The 24,013-nt window shown below is 53.8% G+C and overlaps 1 protein-coding gene and 1 long non-coding RNA gene across 2 annotated transcripts in view; one reads left to right on the forward strand and one right to left on the reverse strand.

Moving 5' to 3' along the window:
* Window positions 1-240, reverse strand: part of LOC149434029 (uncharacterized) — a 29,579-nt gene extending 29,339 nt beyond the window's left edge. Inside the window, exon 1 of the long non-coding RNA XR_016308824.1 lies at window positions 6-240. This is a non-coding gene — a long non-coding RNA (uncharacterized LOC149434029). The remainder of the gene's footprint in view (window positions 1-5) is intronic.
* Window positions 241-4,777: 4,537 nt separating this feature from the next.
* Window positions 4,778-24,013, forward strand: part of MMS19 (MMS19 cytosolic iron-sulfur assembly component) — an 86,275-nt gene continuing 67,039 nt past the window's right edge. The window contains exons 1-3 of the mRNA XM_089664199.1: window positions 4,778-4,922; window positions 15,421-15,469; window positions 19,341-19,441. Of these exons, the coding sequence (XP_089520325.1) occupies window positions 4,835-4,922; window positions 15,421-15,469; window positions 19,341-19,441 (238 nt within the window). The 5' untranslated portion in view covers window positions 4,778-4,834. The remainder of the gene's footprint in view (window positions 4,923-15,420; window positions 15,470-19,340; window positions 19,442-24,013) is intronic.

A 24,013-nucleotide genomic window follows, 5' to 3' on the forward strand; every position in this document is an offset into this window, starting at 1 on the left:
AATACCTGCGATCATTGAACGCTGCGCGGCGATTTGTGGGAAACGTCGTCGTGATGTTTTCCATTTAAACTCTTGGCATGAATCAGAGATCTCCGGGCGTTGGACTGCGAGGGATCCGAGGGCAGCGCACTAAGCCGGCTATCCAGTTACCATTAAGCTGAGTGCGTTGTCTATTTATATCATCCGGACTTCGCCGAGATCAGTCGCCTTTAATTATACACAGCCTGCACCCCCCCCCTTCCCTGGAGGAGGCAGGAGAGGGCAGAGGAAACGGGGACCAAAGAGTATGTTAAGGGGGGGGCAGAGGAAACGGGGACCAAAGAGTATTTCCAGGGGGGGCAGAGGAAACGGGGACCAAAGAGTATTTTAAGGGGGGGGCAGAGGAAACGGGGACCAAAGAGTATTTTAAGGGGGGGGCAGAGGAAACGGGGACCAAAGAGTATTTCAAGGGGGGGGGGCAGAGGAAACGGGGACCAAAGAGTATTTTAAGGGGGGGGCAGAGGAAACGGGGACCAAAGAGTATTTTAAGGGGGGGGCAGAGGAAACGGGGACCAAAGAGTATTTCAAGGGGGGGGGGCAGAGGAAACGGGGACCAAAGAGTATTTTAAGGGGGGGCAGAGGAAACGGGGACCAAAGAGTATTTCAGGGGGGGGGCAAAAAGTATTTCAAGGGGGGTGCAGAGGAAACGGGGACCAAAGAGTATTTCAAGGGGGGGGCAGAGGAAATGGGGACCAAAGAGTATTTTAAGGGGGGGCAGAGGAAATGGGGACCAAAGAGTATTTTAAGGGGGGAGCAGAGGAAACGGGGACCAAAGAGTATTTTAAGGGGGGGGGGCAGAGGAAACGGGGACCAAAGAGTATTTCAAGGGGGGGGCAGAGGAAATGGGGACCAAAGAGTATTTTAAGGGGGGGCAGAGGAAACGGGGACCAAAGAGTATTTCAAGGGGGGGGGGCAGAGGAAACGGGGACCAAAGAGTATTTTAAGGGGGGGCAGAGGAAATGGGGACCAAAGAGTATTTTAAGGGGGGGCAGAGGAAACGGGGACCAAAGAGTATTTTAAGGGGGGGGGCAGAGGAAACAGGGACCAAAGAGTATTTCAAGGGGGGGGCAAAGGAAACGGGGACCAAAGAGTATTTTAAGGGGGGGGCAGAGGAAACGGGGACCAAAGAGTATTTCAAGGGGGGCAGAGGAAATGGGGACCAAAGAGTATTTTAAGGGGGGCAGAGGAAACGGGGACCAAAGAGTATTTTAAGGGGGGGGGCAGAGGAAATGGGGACCAAAGAGTATTTTAAGGGGGGGGGCAGAGGAAACGGGGACCAAAGAGTATTTCAAGGGGGGGGGCAGAGAAAACGGGGACCAAAGAGTATTTTAAGGGGGGGGGGGATTCCTGATTTAGCCTGAGTCACACTGATGCTGTGTGGAATTTGCAGCGTTTTCTGCGCGAATTCCTCACCGCATCAGAATCACACCCCATTCAAGTGAACCGCTGTGGGTGTGTATGTTCAGTTAACAACACCCCCAAAGCGGTCCGCAAAATGCAGAATCAGATCGCATAGTTGTGAATACCCGTGCGATTCGATTCTAGTGCGGACCCAAAAAAAGGGTCCTGCACCTCTTTGGTGCGGTGCGATTAGAGCCATACAAAATGTACAGCTCCGATCGCACTGCACACATTTCGCATGTGATTTACACAGGAATGCAGTGCGGTTCCTGTGCGAATCACATGCGATGTACCGAACCGCATGTATGTGAAGCCGGGTTTATAGGGGTTTTGCTATGCAGACATTAACCTCTTCATGACCCAAGGCAGAGCAAAGCTTAACGCCTGAATGTGGTTTTGGAACTGTGACATGTGTTACTAAAAACTGTACATACCATGGCAACCAGGGCCCTGTGAGCCTACCGGAAGCAGCACGGCGAGCACACCATGGTGAATTATGGGTGTGGCAGAATTGTCACAACAATGGGAGGGGCATAAAACTTGAGCCTACATACAGGGTGCAGGCGTATGTAACATGCAGAATGCAGGGGTCAGAAGCATGTAACCTACAGAGTGCAGGGGTCAGATGTATGTAAGAAACAATGTGCAGGGATCAGGATTATATAGCGTACAGAGTGCAGGGATCAGGAATATGTAATGTACAGCGTGCAGGGGTCAAGAGTATGTAACTTCCAGAGTTCAGGGGTCAAAAGTATGTAAGAACAAGCATGTAGTGGTCAGGAGTATGAAACTTCCAGAGTGCAGGGATCAGGAGTATGTAATGTGCAGAATGCAGCGGTCAGGAGTATGTAATGTACAGAGTGCCGGGGTCAAGTGTAAGTAAGAATAAGCATGCAAGCGGTCAGTAGTATGTAACTTCCAAAGTTCAGGGGTCAGGAGTATGCAACGTAGAGAACTCAGGGGACAAAAATATGTAATAAGAAGCATGCAGGGGTCAGGAGTATGTAATGTACAGAATGCAGGGGTCAGGAGTATGTAATGTGCAGAATGCAGGGGTCAGGAGTGTGTAATGTGCAGAATGCAGGGGTCAGGAGTGTGTAATGTGCAGAATGCAGGGGTCAGGAGTGTGTAATGTGCAGAATGCAGGGGTCAGGAGTATGTAATGTGCAGAATGCAGGGGTCAGGAGTATGTAATGTGCAGAATGCAGGGGTCAGAAGTATGTAGTGTGCAGAATGCAGGGGTCAGGAGTGTGTAATGTGCAGAATGCAGGGGTCAGGAGTATGTAATGTGCAGAATGCAGGGGTCAGGAGTATGTAATGTGCAGAATGCAGGGGTCAGAAGTATGTAGTGTGCAGAATGCAGGGGTCAGGAGTGTGTAATGTACAGAATACAGGAGTCAGCAGTGTGAAACATACAGAATGCAGGGGTCAGGAGTATGTAATGTACAGAGCGCCAGTGTCAAGGGTATGTAAGAAAAAGCATGCAGGAGTCAGGAGTATGTAGCTTCCAGGGTGCAGGGGTCAGGAGTATGTAACAGAGTGCTGGGGTCAGGAGTGACTGCCAAGTGCAGAGTCATTTAACATTACTCTGCTTGCTCCAAAAAACAAAAAAGAAGTCCCCTCTCTGCTCCAGACCCTCCTGCTGAGTTATTCTGAAGAAATAGCTGTTTGTTTCTCTGTGTCCACGTACAGAGGGAATGGGAGTGACTTTATAATTACCAGTCAGCTGCTGCACCTGCAGGGCTCTAGTGAGGAAAGTGGCAGGGTCTGCATCCCTTTAGATGTGATTTTCCTTTGTTAGTATCTCACCAAAAATTACATTTTTGTTGCAGGGGATGCCCAACATCTGACCTGTATCTTAATGTAGACCTCTGGGAAAATCAGCGAGCCAATCACACAAGCAGGAAATGACATTTCTGGGAGGTGTTCTGTATGCCATCTGTGTACAGAGCGCCTCCAGGTGGCCATATTGCAGAAAGTTACAGCGGCTGCAGATTGGAAAATAAATATTTAATAACAATAAGACCGCGGTCATGCCATACGACCTGCAAATCGCACGGCAAGACGCACCCTATTGTCCGCCATTACAGCGGTCATGTGGGTGCGGTTCCGACTTGGCCGGAGCCGCACCAATCTCGAAAGTAGTACACGCGCTACTTTTGGTGCGATTTGCATAGACCTCTGCGTCAGATGTCTTGCAAATCGCACCAGTAATCGGCTTTGTCACCCAACTTTGAAATTGTGCAACTTCACTGTAAGTCGTAACGGTTTCAAAGCCGGGATCAGTGTGAACACAGTGTAAATGGTTAGCACCTCCACCTGGCAGTACTCGGGTCATTGGTTCAAATCCCAACCACGGCACCACCTGCCTGGAGTTTGCATGTTCTCCCTGTGCCTGTGTGGGTTTCCTCCCACACTTCAAAGACATGCTAGTAGGTGAATTGGTTCCGGTCTAAATTGTCCCTAGTATGTGTATGTATGAATGTGAGTTGGGGATCTTAGATTGTACGCTCCTCGGGGGCGGGGACAGATGTGAATGTACTATATATATGTAAACTGACGACGCTATATAAGTACCTGAAATAAAATTGTACAATAAAATGTAACAAAAAAAACAACCGTCACCTTGTACACACCCAAAAATGCAAAGCGCACACATGGTTTGCCCGTGCACGTAGACCATGGCTGCACCATCCGTTCCCGGCTTCAGAGCGGTCATTCCCTGGCTGCTACAACCAGGGAAACAGCTAATCAAGCAAGACCTGTGCTTGATTAGCTGCAGGGGAGACTTGGGGGTCTAAAACCATAAAGAGGACCTATCACGTGCCCATGCTATCTTATAGGGGGGGGTGTTAGCCCACTTGTGATAGCAATAAAGTTTTAAAAAAAAGTGTTTAAAAAAAAAAAAATTAAAAAGACAAAATATATAGAGAGCAAAAATGTTTATATCTATATCAATATATATAGATAGATATCTATATATATATACTCTTTTGCGCTCCTTCTGTGATGAGTGGCTACTCTCAAAATTCAGTAAATATGGGTCATAAAAAAACACCAAAACAAAACAAACTTCTCAATCAATAAAGTTTTCTAATTCTTGAACTTAAGATCACGTGACACTGCACCTTATAGAAGAAAACAAGAGAGTAAAACCGTGAAAAGTGTCCTCTGTCCCATATATCATCTGCACATTGGCGGCCATCTTTCTGAGGCCTCCATTCCCGCCGGCGGTCATCTCTTTGACAGCTATCCGGAGTGACGACGTGAAGCTCTAGAAGGAAGGCTGCGCTCTAGCGTTGGGAGTGTCACGTGACGTGCTGGAGCAGCGTGCAGGGGGATTGCTCATGCGCAGTACGCGTCTAGCGGCTGTCCCTAGTGCACCCGGGCAGAGATGGCCGAGGCGCAGAGCGCGGTGTGGGGGATGGTGGAGGAGTTCGTCACCGGACAGCAGGACGGGGCGGCGGACGAGGTGGCTTCAGGTAACTCGGGGAGACCGGGACTGTATGTGTGAGGAGGGGACACTCCCTGCATGGCCGCCTCCTCATAGAGGGTCATTGCCGTCTCCTGGCTTCCAGAGACGCTCCCTCATTGGCCAGTAGTCACGTGTTAGGTGTCATGGTCATCCTGTGCGCCCTCATTGGTCAATGTGTCTCATGGAGTTATGTCCATCCCCTGGCTTCTATAGATGCTCCCTCATAGGTCGTTATTCATGTATCCGGGGTCATGGTCATCCTTCAGCTTCCACAATTCCTGCTTTATAGGTCATGCATCTCATGTTCATCCCATGGCTTCTCTATCTGCTACCTTACAGGTCATATTTCATGCATCTGGGGTCATGGTCATCCTCTGGCTTTCACAGTTCCCATCTGATTTCCATAGCACCTCCATAATAGGATACACATGTATCAGGGTGTCATGTTTCTCCTCTGGCTTCTATATCCACATCCATATAGGTCGTATAAGAATGTCATGGTCATCCACTGGCTTCCACGCTTCCTACCTTATGGGTCCTTCATGTGTTATGGTCGTACCCTGCCTTCTATAGATGCTGTTTCATTGGTCAAAATCACGTATCTGGGGGTCATAGCCATCCTCCAGCTTCCACAATATTACCCTTATAGGTCATTAGTCACATATTAGCTGTCATGTTCATCCTCTGCTCCCTCATTAGTCATCGTGTCTCAGGGAGTCATATTCATCCCCCAACATCTGTAAATGTCACTTCAGCAGTTGTTGTTCTTGTATCTGGGGTCATGCTCATCCCCTTTCTTCTACATTTGCTGCTTATAGGTCATTATTCATAGCTCAGGGGGTCATGTTCATCCTCCAGCTTCCACAAATTCTCCCTTAGGGCTCGTTCACACTTGGCTGTTTTGCCAACGCTTGCCAAACGCCCCTACAGCGTTTGGCAAGCGTTGGTCCGGCGTTTGCAGAGCGTTTTTTAACGCTCGGCAAACGCTCCGAAAACGCTGCATGCGCGGTTTAGCGGAGGTTGCTAGGCGTTTGCCGAGCGTTAATAACGCCCCACAAACGCCTATAATGCAGTTTGAGTGGTGTTACCGCTCCGCAAACGCCCCTCAACCGCACCGCAAACGCCGGGCTTTTGCGGAGTGGCACCATAGACGAGAATAGGAGGCTTCAACGCCTCCTGACTCGTCCAGAGGCGTCCGTTTTGACACAACGCGACGCAAACGCTCCCGTTAGAACAGCACCATGTGCTGTAATGTGCAGAATTGGCGGTAAAAATGCTTTCCAAACGCCTCTCTGCCGCCTGCACACAACGCTAGTGTGAACGTAGCCTTACAGGTCATTCATGTGTTGGGTGTCAGTGTCATCCCTAGGTTTCCATGTCTGCTCCCCCCCCCCCCCCCGATCTGACTGTGAAATCATGTGACTTCCATGTCTGATGTCATTTTGAGGTGCGACTTGCAGGACGTCTCCCCCGGAGTCATGTGTGTCTTGAAGTCTGTGGGGCTCCGAGCGAGTCTGAATCGCATCCATCGGACCGCTTAAACCCCTCCCCCTCCAGAGGATTCCACCCCTCCCCCTCCAGAGGATTCCACCCCCTATGCGTCCCGTGCGTACACTTGATGCGGCCGGGCGTCCCGTGCGCATGATGTGGCCAGGGTGTCCCGTCCCGTGCACTAGAGGCGGCCGGGCGTCCCGTCCCGTCCCGTGCACTAGAGGCGGCCGGGCGTCCCGTCCCGTCCCGTGCACTAGAGGCGGCCGGGCGTCCCGTCCCGTCCCGTGCACTAGAGGCGGCCGGGCGTCCCGTCCCGTGCACTAGAGGCGGCCGGGCGTCCCGTCCCGTCCCGTGCACTAGAGGCGGCCGGGCGTCCCGTCCCGTCCCGTGCACTAGAGGCGGCCGGGCGTCCCGTCCCGTCCCGTGCACTAGAGGCGGCCGGGCGTCCCGTCCCGTCCCGTGCACTAGAGGCGGCCGGGCGTCCCGTCCCGTCCCGTGCACTAGAGGCGGCCGGGCGTCCCGTCCCGTCCCGTGCACTAGAGGCGGCCGGGCGTCCCGTCCCGTCCCGTGCACTAGAGGCGGCCGGGCGTCCCGTCCCGTCCCGTGCACTAGAGGCGGCCGGGCGTCCCGTCCCGTCCCGTGCACTAGAGGCGGCCGGGCGTCCCGTCCCGTGCACTAGAGGCGGCCGGGCGTCCCGTCCCGTGCACTAGAGGCGGCCGGGCGTCCCGTCCCGTCCCGTGCACTAGAGGCGGCCGGGCGTCCCGTCCCGTCCCGTGCACTAGAGGCGGCCGGGCGTCCCGTCCCGTCCCGTGCACTAGAGGCGGCCGGGCGTCCCGTCCCGTCCCGTGCACTAGAGGCGGCCGGGCGTCCCGTCCCGTCCCGTGCACTAGAGGCGGCCGGGCGTCCCGTCCCGTCCCGTGCACTAGAGGCGGCCGGGCGTCCCGTCCCGTCCCGTGCACTAGAGGCGGCCGGGCGTCCCGTCCCGTCCCGTGCACTAGAGGCGGCCGGGCGTCCCGTCCCGTGCACTAGAGGCGGCCGGGCGTCCCGTCCCGTGCACTAGAGGCGGCCGGGCGTCCCGTCCCGTGCACTAGAGGCGGCCGGGCGTCCCGTCCCGTCCCGTGCACTGCAGGCGGCCGGGCGTCCCGTCCCGTCCCGTGCACTGCAGGCGGCCGGGCGTCCCGTCCCGTCCCGTGCACTGCAGGCGGCCGGGCGTCCCGTCCCGTCCCGTGCACTGCAGGCGGCCGGGCGTCCCGTCCCGTGCACTGCAGGCGGCTGGGTGTGATTTCTCGCTGCGGCTGACTTGTATTTCCTGTTTCTTATCTTCTATCAAGAAGGAGGCGGTGCTTCCTGTAGGCTCGCAGGTGGGGGGGAGGGGGGAATCTCATTAAGCAGCCCATAGATGATGCACCTTCCACCACGGGTCGCAGGAAAGAAAATCGCTTGATTTCCCCATCAATCCAGCCAGTTTACCTCCCGCGGAACTAATTGGTTCTGCCAGCCAGGACACTTCCCCGCCGGCAGCACACTATCATCACTGATAGCCACCAGCAGCGATTCCATGAACATAACATGCAACAGGCCGGTTGTTTGGAAGTCAGTCGGTGGATCAATGTCCGTACAACCAACCTGCCCATAGATGGATTGAGTCTCATCTGCGGATCCAGCCGAGATTCGCTCCATCTATGGTTGGCTTTAGGCCTCGTTTACACTGGAGGTTATGGAGTGGTATGAACAGGCAGCTGAGCCGTGTTTTTACCACTGCTCTTCCCAATGCCACAGAGGCAGCCATGCGGGAGTGTACACCTGCTGCAGCCACGATACTTTGCATTGCCGCACGGCAAAAGTTCTATACCTTTTTTGGCCGCCTGCCGAAAGCAAAAAAATAAACCGACTGGGCCCGCGCCGCAACCGTCCCACAAGGCACGTAGCTGCAGTATGGTGGTGCAGGCTTTTAGGGGTTAAAACAGGCAGTGAGGAGGCGGCATCACACTGCAGATCCCTCCTCAGAGGCCAGGCGTCCCATCCCGTGCACTACATGTGTCCGGGCGTCCCATCCCGTGCACTACATGTGTCCGGGCGTCCCATCCCGTGCACTACATGTGTCCGGGCGTCCCATCCCGTGCACTACGTGTGTCCGGGCGTCCCATCCCGTGCACTACGTGTGTCCGGGCGTCCCATCCCGTGCACTACGTGTGTCCGGGCGTCCCATCCCGTGCACTACGTGTGTCCGGGCGTCCCATCCCGTGCACTACGTGTGTCCGGGCGTCCCATCCCGTGCACTACGTGTGTCCGGGCGTCCCATCCCGTGCACTACGTGTGTCCGGGCGTCCCATCCCGTGCACTACGTGTGTCCGGGCGTCCCATCCCGTGCACTACGTGTGTCCGGGCGTCCCATCCCGTGCACTACGTGTGTCCGGGCGTCCCATCCCGTGCACTACGTGTGTCCGGGCGTCCCATCCCGTGCACTACGTGTGTCCGGGCGTCCCATCCCGTGCACTACGTGTGTCCGGGCGTCCCATCCCGTGCACTACGTGTGTCCGGGCGTCCCATCCCGTGCACTACGTGTGTCCGGGCGTCCCATCCCGTGCACTACGTGTGTCCGGGCGTCCCATCCCGTGCACTACGTGTGTCCGGGCGTCCCATCCCGTGCACTACGTGTGTCCGGGCGTCCCATCCCGTGCACTACGTGTGTCCGGGCGTCCCATCCCGTGCACTACGTGTGTCCGGGCGTCCCATCCCGTGCACTACGTGTGTCCGGGCGTCCCATCCCGTGCACTACGTGTGTCCGGGCGTCCCATCCCGTGCACTACGTGTGTCCGGGCGTCCCATCCCGTGCACTACGTGTGTCCGGGCGTCCCATCCCGTGCACTACGTGTGGCCGGGCGTCCCATCCCGTGCACTACGTGTGGCCGGGCGTCCCATCCCGTGCACTACGTGTGGCCGGGCGTCCCATCCCGTGCACTACAGGCAGTGAGGAGGCGGCATAACACCTTTGAAAAGTGATCCACTGCAGATCCCTCCTCAGAGGCCGGGCGTCCCATCCCGTGCACTACAGGCAGTGAGGAGGCGGCATAACACCTTTGAAAAGTGATCCACTGCAGATCCCTCCTCAAAGGGCTCACGGAAGTGTACACAAGCCTTAGGGCATGGGTGCTCAACCTGCGGCCCTCCGGCTGCTGCGGAACTACAATTCCCATCATGCCTCTGCCTTTGAGAGTCATGCTTGTAACCGTCAGCCTTGCCGTGCCTTATGGGACTTGTAGTTCCCCAACAGCTGCAGAGCCGCAAGTCGAGCACCTCTGCCTTATGCCAGCCATAGACGGGTCTAAAATCGGCTGATTTTCGCACCATTAGTGGGTTAATTGGTCGGCCGTTTTTTGGGGTTTTGGCACTTTTTTTTACCGGCCAAGTTGGAAAATTTGCGGCTGATTTTGCCGATCGGCCGATTTTCCCAGCAATGGTGGGCAAATTGGCCGATCATTTTATTGAGAGAAAAATCTGCGCACGAGCCATGACCTGCAAGAAGAAGAAAAAGAAGAATTCCAGTCCGCTATTATATTTTATATGAAAAGTCTTGCGGTTGCAACAATGTATCCATTTGTATCCGAATAAAACCATCTGTATCCGAAATGGTTACAAATGGATACAATGTTGCAACTGCAAGACTTTTCATATAAAATATAATAGCGGAGCTCTCTGCAGGGACAGAAGTAAAAATGCCGGCTGTAATCGGCACGAAAATCGGCTGATTTTATTTTTTTTTTACCATTGGTGGTAACGTCGGTCGATTGAACGACCGATTTTTTTTTTTTTCGACCCGTCTATGGCCTGCATTAGGAGATGATCAAGTATTTTTGCTTGTTTTTTGCAGGGCGGGTATTCAGAACAGCCAATAGCCAGCTTGCGTTTTTGCTCGCCGGTAACATGGCTGGTTAGACTCTTGTTCCTCCCCATATTTTATTTCACCTGCACCATAGTGTTTCTAACGTGTCTTTTGCGCTGGCAGCCAGAGGGTGGTAAAAATAGGAGACTGAGCCGCTGTTTTACTGCCCAACCTGACCACCCTCCAGATTTCTAACATTACAGCCTGTCAGGGCTACACATTCCACAGCCATGACGCTCAGCATTACAGCCGTGGCCATTTTAAAGGCAATTAAAAAAAAAAAGAATAAAACACGTTCTGCTTACCTGCTCTTTGAGATGGTATTGCACAGAGCAGCCCCCCTTCTCCTCTTCTGCTGCCCCCCCACGCCAGCGCTCTCCCGGCTCCTCCTCTTCTATGTCTGCCCTCCTGAGCAAGCTGATGGCTATGGAAAGTAGACTTGCGGGCTCGAAGCCGAGCTGTGTGTTTCCATAGACACGCAATGTGGCTCAGCCCTGCCCCTCACAGGATTTGAATGACAGCAGCAAGAGCCTGTGACTCCCGCTGCCTCAGCAAACCCTGTTGCTGCTGTACTGCCCTCTAAAATCACCGAGAATGCAGCCTATCCATTCACTAGAGAGCGGTGACATCACTGAGAATGCAGCCTATCCATTCACTAGAGAGCGGTGACGTCACTGAGAACGCAGCCTATCCATTCACTAGAGAGCGGTGACGTCACTGAGAATGCAGCCTATCCATTCACTAGAGAGCGGTGACGTCACTGAGAATGCAGCCTATCCATTCACTAGAGAGCGGTGACGTCACTGAGAATGCAGCCTATCCATTCACTAGAGAGCGGTGACGTCACTGAGAATGCAGCCTATCCATTCACTAGAGAGCGGTGACGTCACTGAGAATGCAGCCTATCCATTCACTAGAGAGCGGTGACGTCACTGAGAATGCAGCCTATCCATTCACTAGAGAGCGGTGACGTCACTGAGAATGCAGCCTATCCATTCACTAGAGAGCAGTGACATCACCAAGGATGCAGCCTATCCATTCACTAGAGAGCGGTGACGTCACTGACAATGCAGCCTATCCATTCACTAGAGATCGGCGACATCATTGAGAATGCAGCCTATCCATTCACTAGAGAGCGGTGACATCACTGAGAATGCAGCCTATCCATTCACTGGAGAGCAGTGACATCACCGAGGATGCAGCCTATTCATTCACTGGAGAGCAGTGACATCACCGAGGATGCAGCCTATCCATTCACTAGAGAGCGGGGATGTCACTGAGAATGCAGCCTATCCATTCACTAGAGACCAGCGACATCATTGAGAATGCAGCCTATCCATTCACTAGAGAGCGATGACATCACTGAGAATGCAGCCTATCCATTCACTAGAGAGCAGTGACATCACCGAGGATGCAGCCTATCCATTCACTGGAGAGTGGTGACATCACTAGGAATGCAGCCTATCCATTCACTAGAGAGCGGTGACATCACCGAGGATGCAGCCTATCCATTCACTGGAGAGCGGTGACATCACCGAGAATGCAGCCTATTCATTCACTGGAGAGCGGTGACATCACCGAGAATGCAGCCTATTCATTCACTGGAGAGCGGTGACATCACTAGGAATGCAGCCTATTCATTCACTGGAGAGCGGTGACATCACTAGGAATGCAGCCTATCCATTCACTAGAGAGCGATGACATCACCGAGGATGCAGCCTATCCATTCACTGGAGAGCGGTGACATCACCGAGAATGCAGCCTATTCATTCACTGGAGAGCGGTGACATCACCGAGAATGCAGCCTATTCATTCACTGGAGAGCGGTGACATCACCGAGAATGCAGCCTATCCATTCACTGGAGAGTGGTGACATCACTAGGAATGCAGCCTATCCATTCACTAGAGAGCGATGACATCAGGGACCGCACACATTCCTTTTTTTACTCCTGTTACGCTAGTACAGCAACAGAAGATCGCTGTCCTCCCTTTCATCATACCATAGTGTGCAGCCTCCCGGGTCAGGTGAGGCGTGCGGTCTCTCGGTCACGTTCTCCTGCATTGGTTGGGCAGAGCTCCGCCCTCACACGCTCTCCTCCCTATACTTATTCCTGGCCCTCTGGAAGTCTCCCTTCTCCTGCGTCACGACGGGCGGACAGGTTCGCGCACTCTGGCGGACTCATCTGCAGACGCCTCATCCGGTTCAGCAGCAGTGAGCCGCGCGGCACGACGACAATCTGCTAATTGCAAATGAAAAGTAATTGCATGCGGCTGGAGGCTGCGGGATCCGCAATAGAACTTTACCACCAACACAGAGCCAATCATTCCGGCACGGAGCTGCTTCTGACCCCCCCCCTGCTGGAAGGAGGCGCAGAGGTCATGTAAATACTGGCAGCATGGAGGGTGTTCAGCACCGAACATACGTCTGGCCTTCCCATGCATGATGGAGCTAGGATCTTTTTTCGGCATTTTAGCTTTTATATTCTCATAAGTACTAAAAAGGAAACGTGTTTTTTTTTTTTTTTTAACTACCTCCCGTCCGGCCCATGTATATAAACGGCTGGACGGCGGCAGTGCAGGGGCGGGTGGCCGTTTATAAACTGCCTCCCCGCCCCCGCTTGTGCACGCTCCCTGGGAGCGCGCAGCACCGCGATCCGGTGTCCGCTGTGTACTCCTTTCATGTATATATATATATTTTTTTTTTAACTTAGGATTTTATTGCTATCACAACAGTCCCCTATGTGATAGCATAGAGTGACAGGTCCTCTTTGTAGGGGGGAGGGGTGGGGGGGGCAGGAGAGGAGCAGTGTATACAGAGAGGCTCCCTCACTGGCTGTCGCTGTATGTCGGTGCCGATTTATAAATGGAATTGGCGGCTTTTTTTTTTCTTCACTATAGCTCACAGAATTAGCTGTCACTTTCCCGAGCTAAAGGAAACTTTGTTGCTTTTAACTTGGAGAAATAAACTAAAATGAAACTTTTTTTTTTTTGTTTGTTTTAACTCGGGGAAATAAAGTGAGGAAACTTTGTTTCTTTTATCTCGGGAAAGAAACTAAAAGGAAACTTTTTCTTTTATCTCAAGAAAGAAAACTAAAAGGAAACATTGTTTATTTTAACTTCAGAGAATAAACTGAGGAAACGTTGTTTCTTTTAACCCAGGGAAAGAAACTAAAAGGAGACTTTGTTTCTTTTAACCCAGGGAAATAAACTGAGGAAACTTTTTTTTCTTTTATCTCGGGAAAGAAACTAAAAGGAAACATTGTTTATTTTAACTTCGGGGAATAAACTAAAAGGAAACATTGTTTCTTTTAACTCCAGGAAATAAACTGAGGAAGTTTTGTTTCTTCTAGCTGGGGGGAAGTGACAGCTAATTCTCTGAGCTATAGCAAAGAAAGAAAAAAAACAAAAAGCCGGTAATTACATTTAACCCCTCGCCCTCCAGAGGATTTACCCCCCTTAATGACCACGCCTCTTTTTGCTACTCGGCGCTGCACTAATTCAACTGATAATTGCGCGGTCATGCAATGCTGCACCCAAACAAAATTTACGTCCTTTTTTTCACACAAATAGAGCTTTCTTTTGATGGTATTTGATCACCTGTGCGCTTTTTATTTTTCACGCTATAAACAAAAAAATGTCCAAAATGTTTGAAGAAAAACAATATTTTTTACTTTCAGCTATAAAAAATATATAGTAAACTCAAAGTTGGTTATAAATTTAGGCCAAAATGTCTCCCGCTCCATGTTTTTGGTAAAAAAAATCCCAATAAGTGTATATTGATTGCTTTGTGTGAAATTATAGCGTCTACAAACTATGGGAGAGATACTGCAATTTACGCCATTTTTCTGCTATACAGCGCTGCGCTAGTTTAACGGACAATTGCGCGGTCATGCAATACGGTACATAAATTAAATTTACATCCTTTTTTTTTTCACACAAATTGAGCTTTTTTGGTGGTATTTGATCGCCTGTGCAGTTTTTATTTTTTCTTCTATAAAAAAAAAATGCTGACAATTTTGAGGAAAAAAAACTATTTTGGACTTTTTGATATAAAACATGTCCAGTAAAAAAAAAATGTAAAAATCAAATTTAGTCATAAATTTCTGCCAAAATGCATTCTGCGACATGTCTTTGCTAAAAAAAAAAACAATACGTGTAAATTAATTGGTTTACATGAAAGTTATAGCGTTTACAAATGGCGGGAAAGATACTGGGATTTATAGTTTTTTTTTTTTATACTAATAATGGCGGCGATCAGCGACTTATGGCGGGACTGCGGCAGACATTCTGACATTGGGGGGTACTGACTTGGGGTCACTGACATCCCCAGTGACACCCAATACAGTGATAAGTGCAAAAAAAAAAACACTGACACTGTACTAATGGCACTGGGGAGGAAGGGGTTAATTTTATTCAGTGAAAGGGTTAACTGTGTGAGGGGAGTGTTTTACTAGGGGGGGGGGAGGCGGGGGTGTGTACTGCAGGGAACACCGCTGATTGGGAGAGAGAAACTCTTCTGTCCCGATCAGCCTGTCCCGGAGCTGTCAGGGAACTGACAGAAAGCACAGCTACTGCAGCTGTGCTCTCTGTCAGCGTTTGCCGCCGATCGCCGGGACATAGCCGGTAACGACCAGCTGTGACCCGGCGACTCACATCCGCGGCTGTGATCGGCGGGACAGGTAGGGCGGCGGCGCGCCTCGCGCGCGCCCCCTACCTGTTTACAAAACACACGTTTTAAAACGTGCTTTTGCACAGCCGTGTCGTCGTATTTCTACAGTGGCTGGGCGGCATGTGGTTAATAACCAGCACTGACCTATAGTGACAGCCAATCACTGTACACACCACTCCTCTCCTGCCTTTCTCTCCTCACCCTCACGTTTGCAGTACACACAGTCTCCTGTATCTGCATCGGCTACATTTTTCCTATTGGCAGAATTCCGATATTTTCGGCCGATATGTTTCGGTGCATCACTAATTCTAGGAGCTCTAATCGACTTTTTGACAAAATATTTATAATGGATACTGCCTGGATTTTTGGGTTTTAAAGTTGCACCATGTGACATCATCATCATTGCTGAGTTCTCTGTTGCATCATATAGAGTTTCTCACTTCTCCTGTCTGTTGTTTTCAGGTGTAAAAGATGGAGCGTTCACCGTGTTACAAGTGGTGGAGTCTCTTGGGTAAGACCATCCCTCATTTCTTCTCTTTGTAATGTTCGATCTCTTCTATCACCACGGCAGACATGCAGAGATCTTCTGGAGTCCCCGGCCAGGTCCTGTCTCCAGCAGGTAGTCACAGGGGCCAGCAGTGTCTGCAGTTTCTTTTTGTGTAATAAAAGCAATGGTATAGTAGCCAAACCTTCACACTGCCAACATCCCCACGTTACAGCGGAGCTCCACCTGGAAAAGAAATAGATAAAAGTCAGCAGCTACAAAAACTGTAGCTGCTGACTTTAAAAATGCAGCCACTTACCTGTCCCTCCGTCCTGCAGTGTCCTCACCACGGTTGGTTTCACCGGCCGTCTTCTCTCCCCGGCGCCTGGCATCTTCAGTGAGGGAGGAGCCCACTGCGCATGTCCGGACTGGAAGGGGGGGGGGGAAAGTGTCCGGACCGGAAGGGGGGGGGGAAAGTGTCCTGACCGGAAGGGGGGGAAAGTATCCTGACCGGAAGGGGGGGAAAGTGTCCTGACCGGAAGGGGGGGAAAGTGTCCGGACCGGAAGGGGGGGAAAGTGTCCGGACCGGAAGGGGGGGAAAGTGTCCGGACCGGAAGGGGGGGAAAGTGTCCTGACCGGAAGGGGGGGAAAGTGTCCTGACCGGAAGGGGGGGAAAGTGTCCTGACCGGAAGGGGGGGAAAGTGTCCTGACCGGAAGGGGGGGAAAGTGTCCTGACCGGAAGGGGGGAAAAGTGTCCTGACCGTAAGGGGGGGAAAGTGTCCGGACCGGAAGGGGGGGGGGAAAGTGTCCGGACCGGAAGGGGGGGGGGGGAAGTGTCCGGACCGGAAGGGGGGGGGGGAAGTGTCCGGACCGGAAGGGGGGGGGGGAAAGTGTCCGGACCGGAAGGGGGGGGGGGAAAGTGTCCGGACCGGAAGGGGGGGGGGGAAAGTGTCCGGACCGGAAGGGGGGGGGGGAAAGTGTCCGGACCGGAAGGGGGGGGGGGGGGGAGTGTCCGGACCGGAAGGGGGGGGGGGGGAAAGTGTCCGGACCGGAAGGGGGGGGGGGGAAAGTGTCCGGACCGGAAGGGGGGGGGGGGAAAGTGTCCGGACCGGAAGGGGGGGGGGGGAAAGTGTCCGGACCGGAAGGGGGGGGGGGAAAGTGTCCGGACCGGAAGGGGGGGGGGGGAAAGTGTCCGGACCGGAAGGGGGGGGGGGGAAAGTGTCCGGACCGGAAGGGGGGGGTGGAAAGTGTCCGGACCGGAAGGGGGGGGGGTGGAAAGTGTCCGGACCGGAAGGGGGGGGGGGGTGGAAAGTGTCCGGACCGGAAGGGGGGGGGGGGTGGAAAGTGTCCGGACCGGAAGGGGGGGGGGGAAAGTGTCCGGACCGGAAGGGGGGGGGGGGAAAGTGTCCGGACCGGAAGGGGGGGGGGGGGGGAAGTGTCCGGACCGGAAGGGGGGGGGGGGAAAGTGTCCGGACCGGAAGGGGGGGGGGGGAAAGTGTCCGGACCGGAAGGGGGGGGGGGAAGTGTCCGGACCGGAAGGGGGGGGGGGGAAGTGTCCGGACCGGAAGGGGGGGGGGGAAGTGTCCGGACCGGAAGGGGGGGGGGGAAAGTGTCCGGACCGGAAGGGGGGGGGGGAAAGTGTCCGGACCGGAAGGGGGGGGGGGGAAAGTGTCCGGACCGGAAGGGGGGGGGGGAAAGTGTCCGGACCGGAAGGGGGGGGGGGGGGGGAAGTGTCCGGACCGGAAGGGGGGGGGGGGAAAGTGTCCGGACCGGAAGGGGGGGGGGGGAAAGTGTCCGGACCGGAAGGGGGGGGGGGGGAAAGTGTCCGGACCGGAAGGGGGGGGGGGGAAAGTGTCCGGACCGGAAGGGGGGGGGGGGGAAAGTGTCCGGACCGGAAGGGGGGGGGGGGGAAAGTGTCCGGACCGGAAGGGGGGGGGGGGGAAAGTGTCCGGACCGGAAGGGGGGGGGGGTGGAAAGTGTCCGGACCGGAAGGGGGGGGGGGGGTGGAAAGTGTCCGGACCGGAAGGGGGGGGGGGGGGGAAAGTGTCCGGACCGGAAGGGGGGGGGGGGGGAAAGTGTCCGGACCGGAAGGGGGGGGGGGGGAAAGTGTCCGGACCGGAAGGGGGGGGGAAAGTGTCCGGACCGGAAGGGGGGGGGAAAGTGTCCGGACCGGAAGGGGGGGGGGGAAAGTGTCCGGACCGGAAGGGGGGGGGGGGAAAGTGTCCGGACCGGAAGGGGGGGGGGGGAAAGTGTCCGGACCGGAAGGGGGGGGGGGAAGTGTCCGGACCGGAAGGGGGGGGGGGAAGTGTCCGGACCGGAAGGGGGGGGGGGGGGAAAGTGTCCGGACCGTAAGGGGGGGGGGGGGGGGAAGTGTCCGGACCGTAAGGGGGGGGGGGGGGAAGTGTCCGGACCGTAAGGGGGGGGGGGGGGGGGGGAAGTGTCCGGACCGTAAGGGGGGGGGGAAAGTGTCCGGACCGTAAGGGGGGGGGGGAAAGTGTCCGGACCGTAAGGGGGGGGGGAAAGTGTCCGGACCGTAAGGGGGGGGGGAAAGTGTCCGGACCGTAAGGGGGGGGGGAAAGTGTCCGGACCGTAAGGGGGGGGGGAAAGTGTCCGGACCGTAAGGGGGGGGGGAAAGTGTCCGGACCGTAAGGGGGGGGGGAAAGTGTCCGGACCGTAAGGGGGGGGGGAAAGTGTCCGGACCGTAAGGGGGGGGGGGAAGTGTCCGGACCGTAAGGGGGGGGGGGAAGTGTCCGGACCGTAAGGGGGGGGGGAGAGTGTCCGGACCGTAAGGGGGGGGGGGAAGTGTCCGGACCGTAAGGGGGGGGGGGAAGTGTCCGGACCGTAAGGGGGGGGGGAGAGTGTCCGGACCGTAAGGGGGGGGGGAGAGTGTCCGGACCGTAAGGGGGGGGGAGAGTGTCCGGACCGGAAGGGGGGGGGAGAGTGTCCGGACCGGAAGGGGTTAAATGAACACGGGGTGATAAATATGAACACAGTTGCAGTGCATTATACATGTTTAGTCAGACGGTATATTACACACAGTCTGGAACGTAAACAACAAACATTTTCATGTTGCAGAGGGTGTGGGATTGATCCCGGGGTTCATACTGATGGGGTGCGGAATTCTCAGCGTTTTCTGTGCAAATTCCACACCGCATCAGAATCTCACCCCGTTCATGCGAACCGCTGCGGGGGTGTGTTAACCTCTTGGGTCTTGACGCCGAGCGGCCGCACATTTGCGTGCAATTAAGAAAAATATGTCCGGGACTCACGGAAAGGTCCTGATCTCCTCCTGCAATCAGGACCTTTCCCAATCATGTGACTGCGAATCACGGTGGTCACATGACCCTAAAACCCCGCCTCCTAGCTTCTGAAACTCTTAAAGGGCCGGGAGGCGCCACCACCAAGGGGTTAAGTTGACAACACTCCAAAATCGGTCCGCAAAACACGGTGCGATGTGCAGAATCGGATCACATTGGTGTGAATACCCGTGCGATCCGATTCTTGTGCGAACCATAAAAAAGGGTCCTGCACCTTTTTTGGTGCAGTGCGATTAGAGCCAATCGCTCCGCATACAAATCACATGTGATTTGCATAGGAATGCAGTGCGGTTCCTGTGCAAATCACGTGATATACGGGCAATAGGGGATCATGGGGCCCCCGGGCAATAGGGGATCAAGGGGCCCCTGTGTCCTTGCCCAAACTCAAAAAAGCCTATGAAAAAGATACCAGGGGCATCTCTTGGGGCCCCCTACTGACCCCGGGCCCTTGGGCAGTGCCTGAGTTTCCAAATGGTCAGTCCGCCCCTGAGTATACCTGACCTCGCAGACCCCCCCAATTCTCTTTTGTGCACCCCACATTTATAGGAAGGCACGCTACTTTTTGTCAATTCCTCCCGTAGATCCTGTTTGGCGAACCCTGAGCCCAGAAGCCGGGGGAGAGGCGTGCAGCTTTTGTCGCAAGTCCTGCTCCAGTGTTACTCCAGACTGACAGAGAAAGAAGGTAAGAGAGAGCGGTCTCATCATCTCATCGCAGCACGCCTCTGCGTCTCGCACATTCCAGGCCCTCATGGCGGCCGTTTTCACGCGCTTTATTTGCAGAGCGCTTTACCACAGTGGCAGAACAGATGTTGGGATTGATTTAAAAAGACGTTCCGTTTCCTCGTAATGGTCTGTTAATGGGAGTTTCCAGCTGTTTGCAGAGCCTGCTGGTACAAATATGGCCGAGCGCACACTGACATCAGTGCAATAACATGCAGAGCACTGAGCAAGCCCTGCTAATAGAACGTGCAATTCGGATAATCGCTGAATACGAAGGAGATGAAGCACTGCAATCCCTGCTATGTGACACGCTCTGAAGCATCCAATTATGAGATCTGAAGCTGAGTCACGGAACGATTTCTGGCCTAGAATATTGCGGGGAACGTGAGCCGTGTCATTATGCAGCAAAACGCACCACATTCCTCATATTACTATCACAGCACAAACGACAAGTGGCGGGATTTTTGAGGCACAACTTACACCTCTTCAGCTAAAATATGAATAGGCTTTATTGCAAAATTCATGATATAAAAACCATATAATGAAAATATCCCCCCCACACCGTATTCACGGACATAGACATTGGTTGTCCGCACACCGACGGCAACAAGATCCATAGGTTTTATTTTTTGGGGCAGCACAGTGGCTAAATGGTTAGCACTTCCGCCTGGCAGTACTCGGGTCGTCGGTTCAAATCCCAACCACAGCACCACCTGCCTGGAGTTTGCATGTTCTCCCTGTGCCTGTGTGGGTTTCTTCCGGGTACTCCGGTTTCCTCCCACACTCCAAAGACATGCTGGTAGGTTCATTGGCTCCTGTCTAAATTGGCCCTAGTATGTGTATGTATGAATGTGAGTTAGGGACCTTGAATTGTATGCCCCTTGAGGGTTAGGTACTGCCGCGAATGTAATATAAATATATATATATACATATACTGTATTTTTCGCTCCATAACCTGCACCTGACCATAAGACGCACCTAGGTTTTAGAGGAGGAAAAAAAAAATATTCTGAACCAATGGACTGCGGACATAGTACAGGAGATGGTCAGAGACTGCAGACACAGTACAGGGGATGACCAGAGACTGCAGACATAGTACAGGGGATGACCAGAGACTGCAGACATAGTACAGGGGATGACCAGAGACTGCGGACACAGTACAGGGGATGACCAGAGACTGCGGACACAGTACAGGGGGTGACCAGAGACTGCAGACACAGTACAGGAGATGACCAGAGACTGCAGACACAGTACAGGGGATGACCAGAGACTGCAGACACAGTACAGGAGATGACCAGAGACTGCAGACACAGTACAGGAGATGACCAGAGACTGCAGACATAGTACAGGAGATGACCAGAGACTGCGGACACAGTACAGGGGATGACCAGAGACTGCGGACACGGTACAGGGGATGACCAGAGACTGCGGACATAGTACAGGAGATGGTCAGAGACTGCAGACACAGTACAGGAGATGGTCAGAGACTGCAGACATAGTACAGGAGATGACCAGAGACTGTGGACACAGTACAGGGGATGACCAGAGACTGCAGACACGGTACAGGGGATGACCAGAGACTGTGGACACAGTACAGGGGATGACCAGAGACTGCAGACACGGTACAGGGGATGACCAGAGACTGCGGACACGGTACAGGGGATGACCAGAGACTGCGGACACGGTACAGGGGATGACCAGAGACTGCGGACACGGTACAGGGGATGACCAGAGACTGCGGACACGGTACAGGGGATGACCGGAGACTGCGGACACGGTACAGGAGATGACCGGAGACTGCGGACACAGTACAGGAGATGACCAGAGTTTTTTGTGAATTAATGAACTACAAGTTCCGACAGCTTTGGGCTTGTAGTTTTCAGTGAACTACCTCGGTGCTGTGGAGCGTTGTAGTAGTTCATTGAAGTTTCTTGTCGTCATATCTGCTTGACTGTACATCCCTGTACATCCCAATACACTCCATTCATCCCATACACCCCGTACATTCCCGTACACCTGCAGAGCTGTCAGTATATCTGCTTGCTGTATGGAATGTATGGGGAGGTACGGGAGGTATGGGGATGTACGGGAGGTATGGGGAGGTACGGGAGGTATGGGGAGGTACGGGAGGTATGGGGATGTACGGGGGGTATGGGGATGTACGGGGGGTATGGGGATGTACAGGAATGTATGGGATGTACAGGGATGAATGGGGTGTACATCCTGTACATTCCCATACACCCCATTCATCCCGTACATCCCCATACCTCCCGTACATCCCCATACCTCCCGTACATCCCCATACCCCCCGTACATCCCCATACCTCCCGTACATCCCCATACCTCCCGTACATCCCCATACATTCCTGTACATCCCCGTACACCCCGTACATCCCCGTACACCCCATTCATCCCGTACACCCCATTCATCCCGTACACCCCATTCATCCCGTACACCCCATTCATCCCGTACACCCCATTCATCCCGTACACCCCATTCATCCCGTACACCCCATTCATCCCGTACACCCCATTCATCCCGTACACCCCATTCATCCCGTACATTCCTGTACATCCCTATACATCCCGTACCTCCCCATACACCCCATACATTCCCGTACATCCCCATACATTCCTGTACATCCCCGTACACCCCATTCATCCCGTACACCCCATTCATCCCGTACACCCCATTCATCCCGTACACCCCATTCATCCCGTACACCCCATTCATCCCGTACACCCCATTCATCCCGTACACCCCATTCATCCCGTACACCCCATTCATCCCGTACACCCCATTCATCCCGTACATTCCTGTACATCCCTATACATCCCGTACCTCCCCATACACCCCATACATTCCTGTACATCCCCATACATCCCGTACCTCCCCATACACCCCATACATTCCTGTACATCCCCATACATCCCGTACCTCCCCATACACCCCATACATTCCTGTACATCCCCATACACCCCATACATTCCTGTACATCCCCATACATCCCGTACATCCCCATACACCCCATACATTCCTGTACATCCCAATACACTCCATTCATCCCATACACCCCGTACATTCCCGTACACCTGCAGACCTGTCAGTATATCTGCTTGCTGTATGGAATGTATGGGGAGGTACGGGAGGTATGGGGATGTACAGGAATGTATGGGATGTACAGGGATGAATGGGGTGTACATCCTGTACATTCCCATACACCCCATTCATCCCGTACATTCCTGTACATCCCCGTACATCCCCATACCTCCCCATACCTCCCGTACATCCCCATACCTCCCGTACATCCCCATACCTCCCGTACATCCCCATACCTCCCGTACATCCCCATACCTCCCGTACATCCCCATACCTCCCGTACACCCCCATACCTCCCGTACACCCCCATACCTCCCGTACACCCCCATACCTCCCGTACACCCCCATACCTCCCGTACATCCCCATACCTCCCGTACATCCCATACACCCCATACATTCCTGTACATCCCTATACATCCCGTACACCCCATACATTCCTGTACATCCCGTACACCCCATCCATCCCGTACACCCCATTCATCCCATACATTCCTGTACATCCCTATACATCCCGTACCTCCCCATACACCCCATACATTCCTGTACATCCCCATACATCCCGTACCTCCCCATACACCCCATACATTCCTGTACATCCCCATACATCCCGTACCTCCCCATACACCCCATACATTCCTGTACATCCCCATACATCCCGTACCTCCCCATACACCCCATACATTCCTGTACATCCCCATACATCCCGTACCTCCCCATACACCCCATACATTCCTGTACATCCCCATACATCCCGTACCTCCCCATACACCCCATACATTCCTGTACATCCCCATACATCCCGTACCTCCCCATACACCCCATACATTCCTGTACATCCCAATACACTCCATTCATCCCATACACCCCGTACATTCCCGTACACCTGCAGACCTGTCAGTATATCTGCTTGCTGTATGGAATGTATGGGGATGTACGGGAGGTATGGGGATGTACAGGAATGTATGGGATGTACAGGGATGAATGGGGTGTACATCCTGTACATTCCCATACACCCCATTCATCCCGTACATTCCTGTACATCCCCATACCCCCCGTACATCCCCATACCCCCCGTACATCCCCATACCCCCCGTACATCCCCATACCTCCCGTACATCCCATTCATCCCATACATTCCTGTACATCCCCGTACACCCCATTCATCCCGTACACCCCATTCATCCCGTACACCCCATTCATCCCGTACATTCCTGTACATCCCTATACATCCCGTACCTCCCCATACACCCCATACATTCCTGTACATCCCCATACATCCCGTACCTCCCCATACACCCCATACATTCCTGTACATCCCCATACATCCCGTACCTCCCCATACACCCCATACATTCCTGTACATCCCAATACACTCCATTCATCCCATACACCCCGTACATTCCCGTACACCTGCAGACCTGTCAGTATATCTG

Source organism: Staurois parvus, unplaced genomic scaffold (assembly GCF_062004578.1).
Source record: "Staurois parvus isolate SC_StPar_1 unplaced genomic scaffold, SC_StPar_1.0 ptg001853l, whole genome shotgun sequence".
NCBI lineage: Eukaryota > Metazoa > Chordata > Amphibia > Anura > Ranidae > Staurois > Staurois parvus.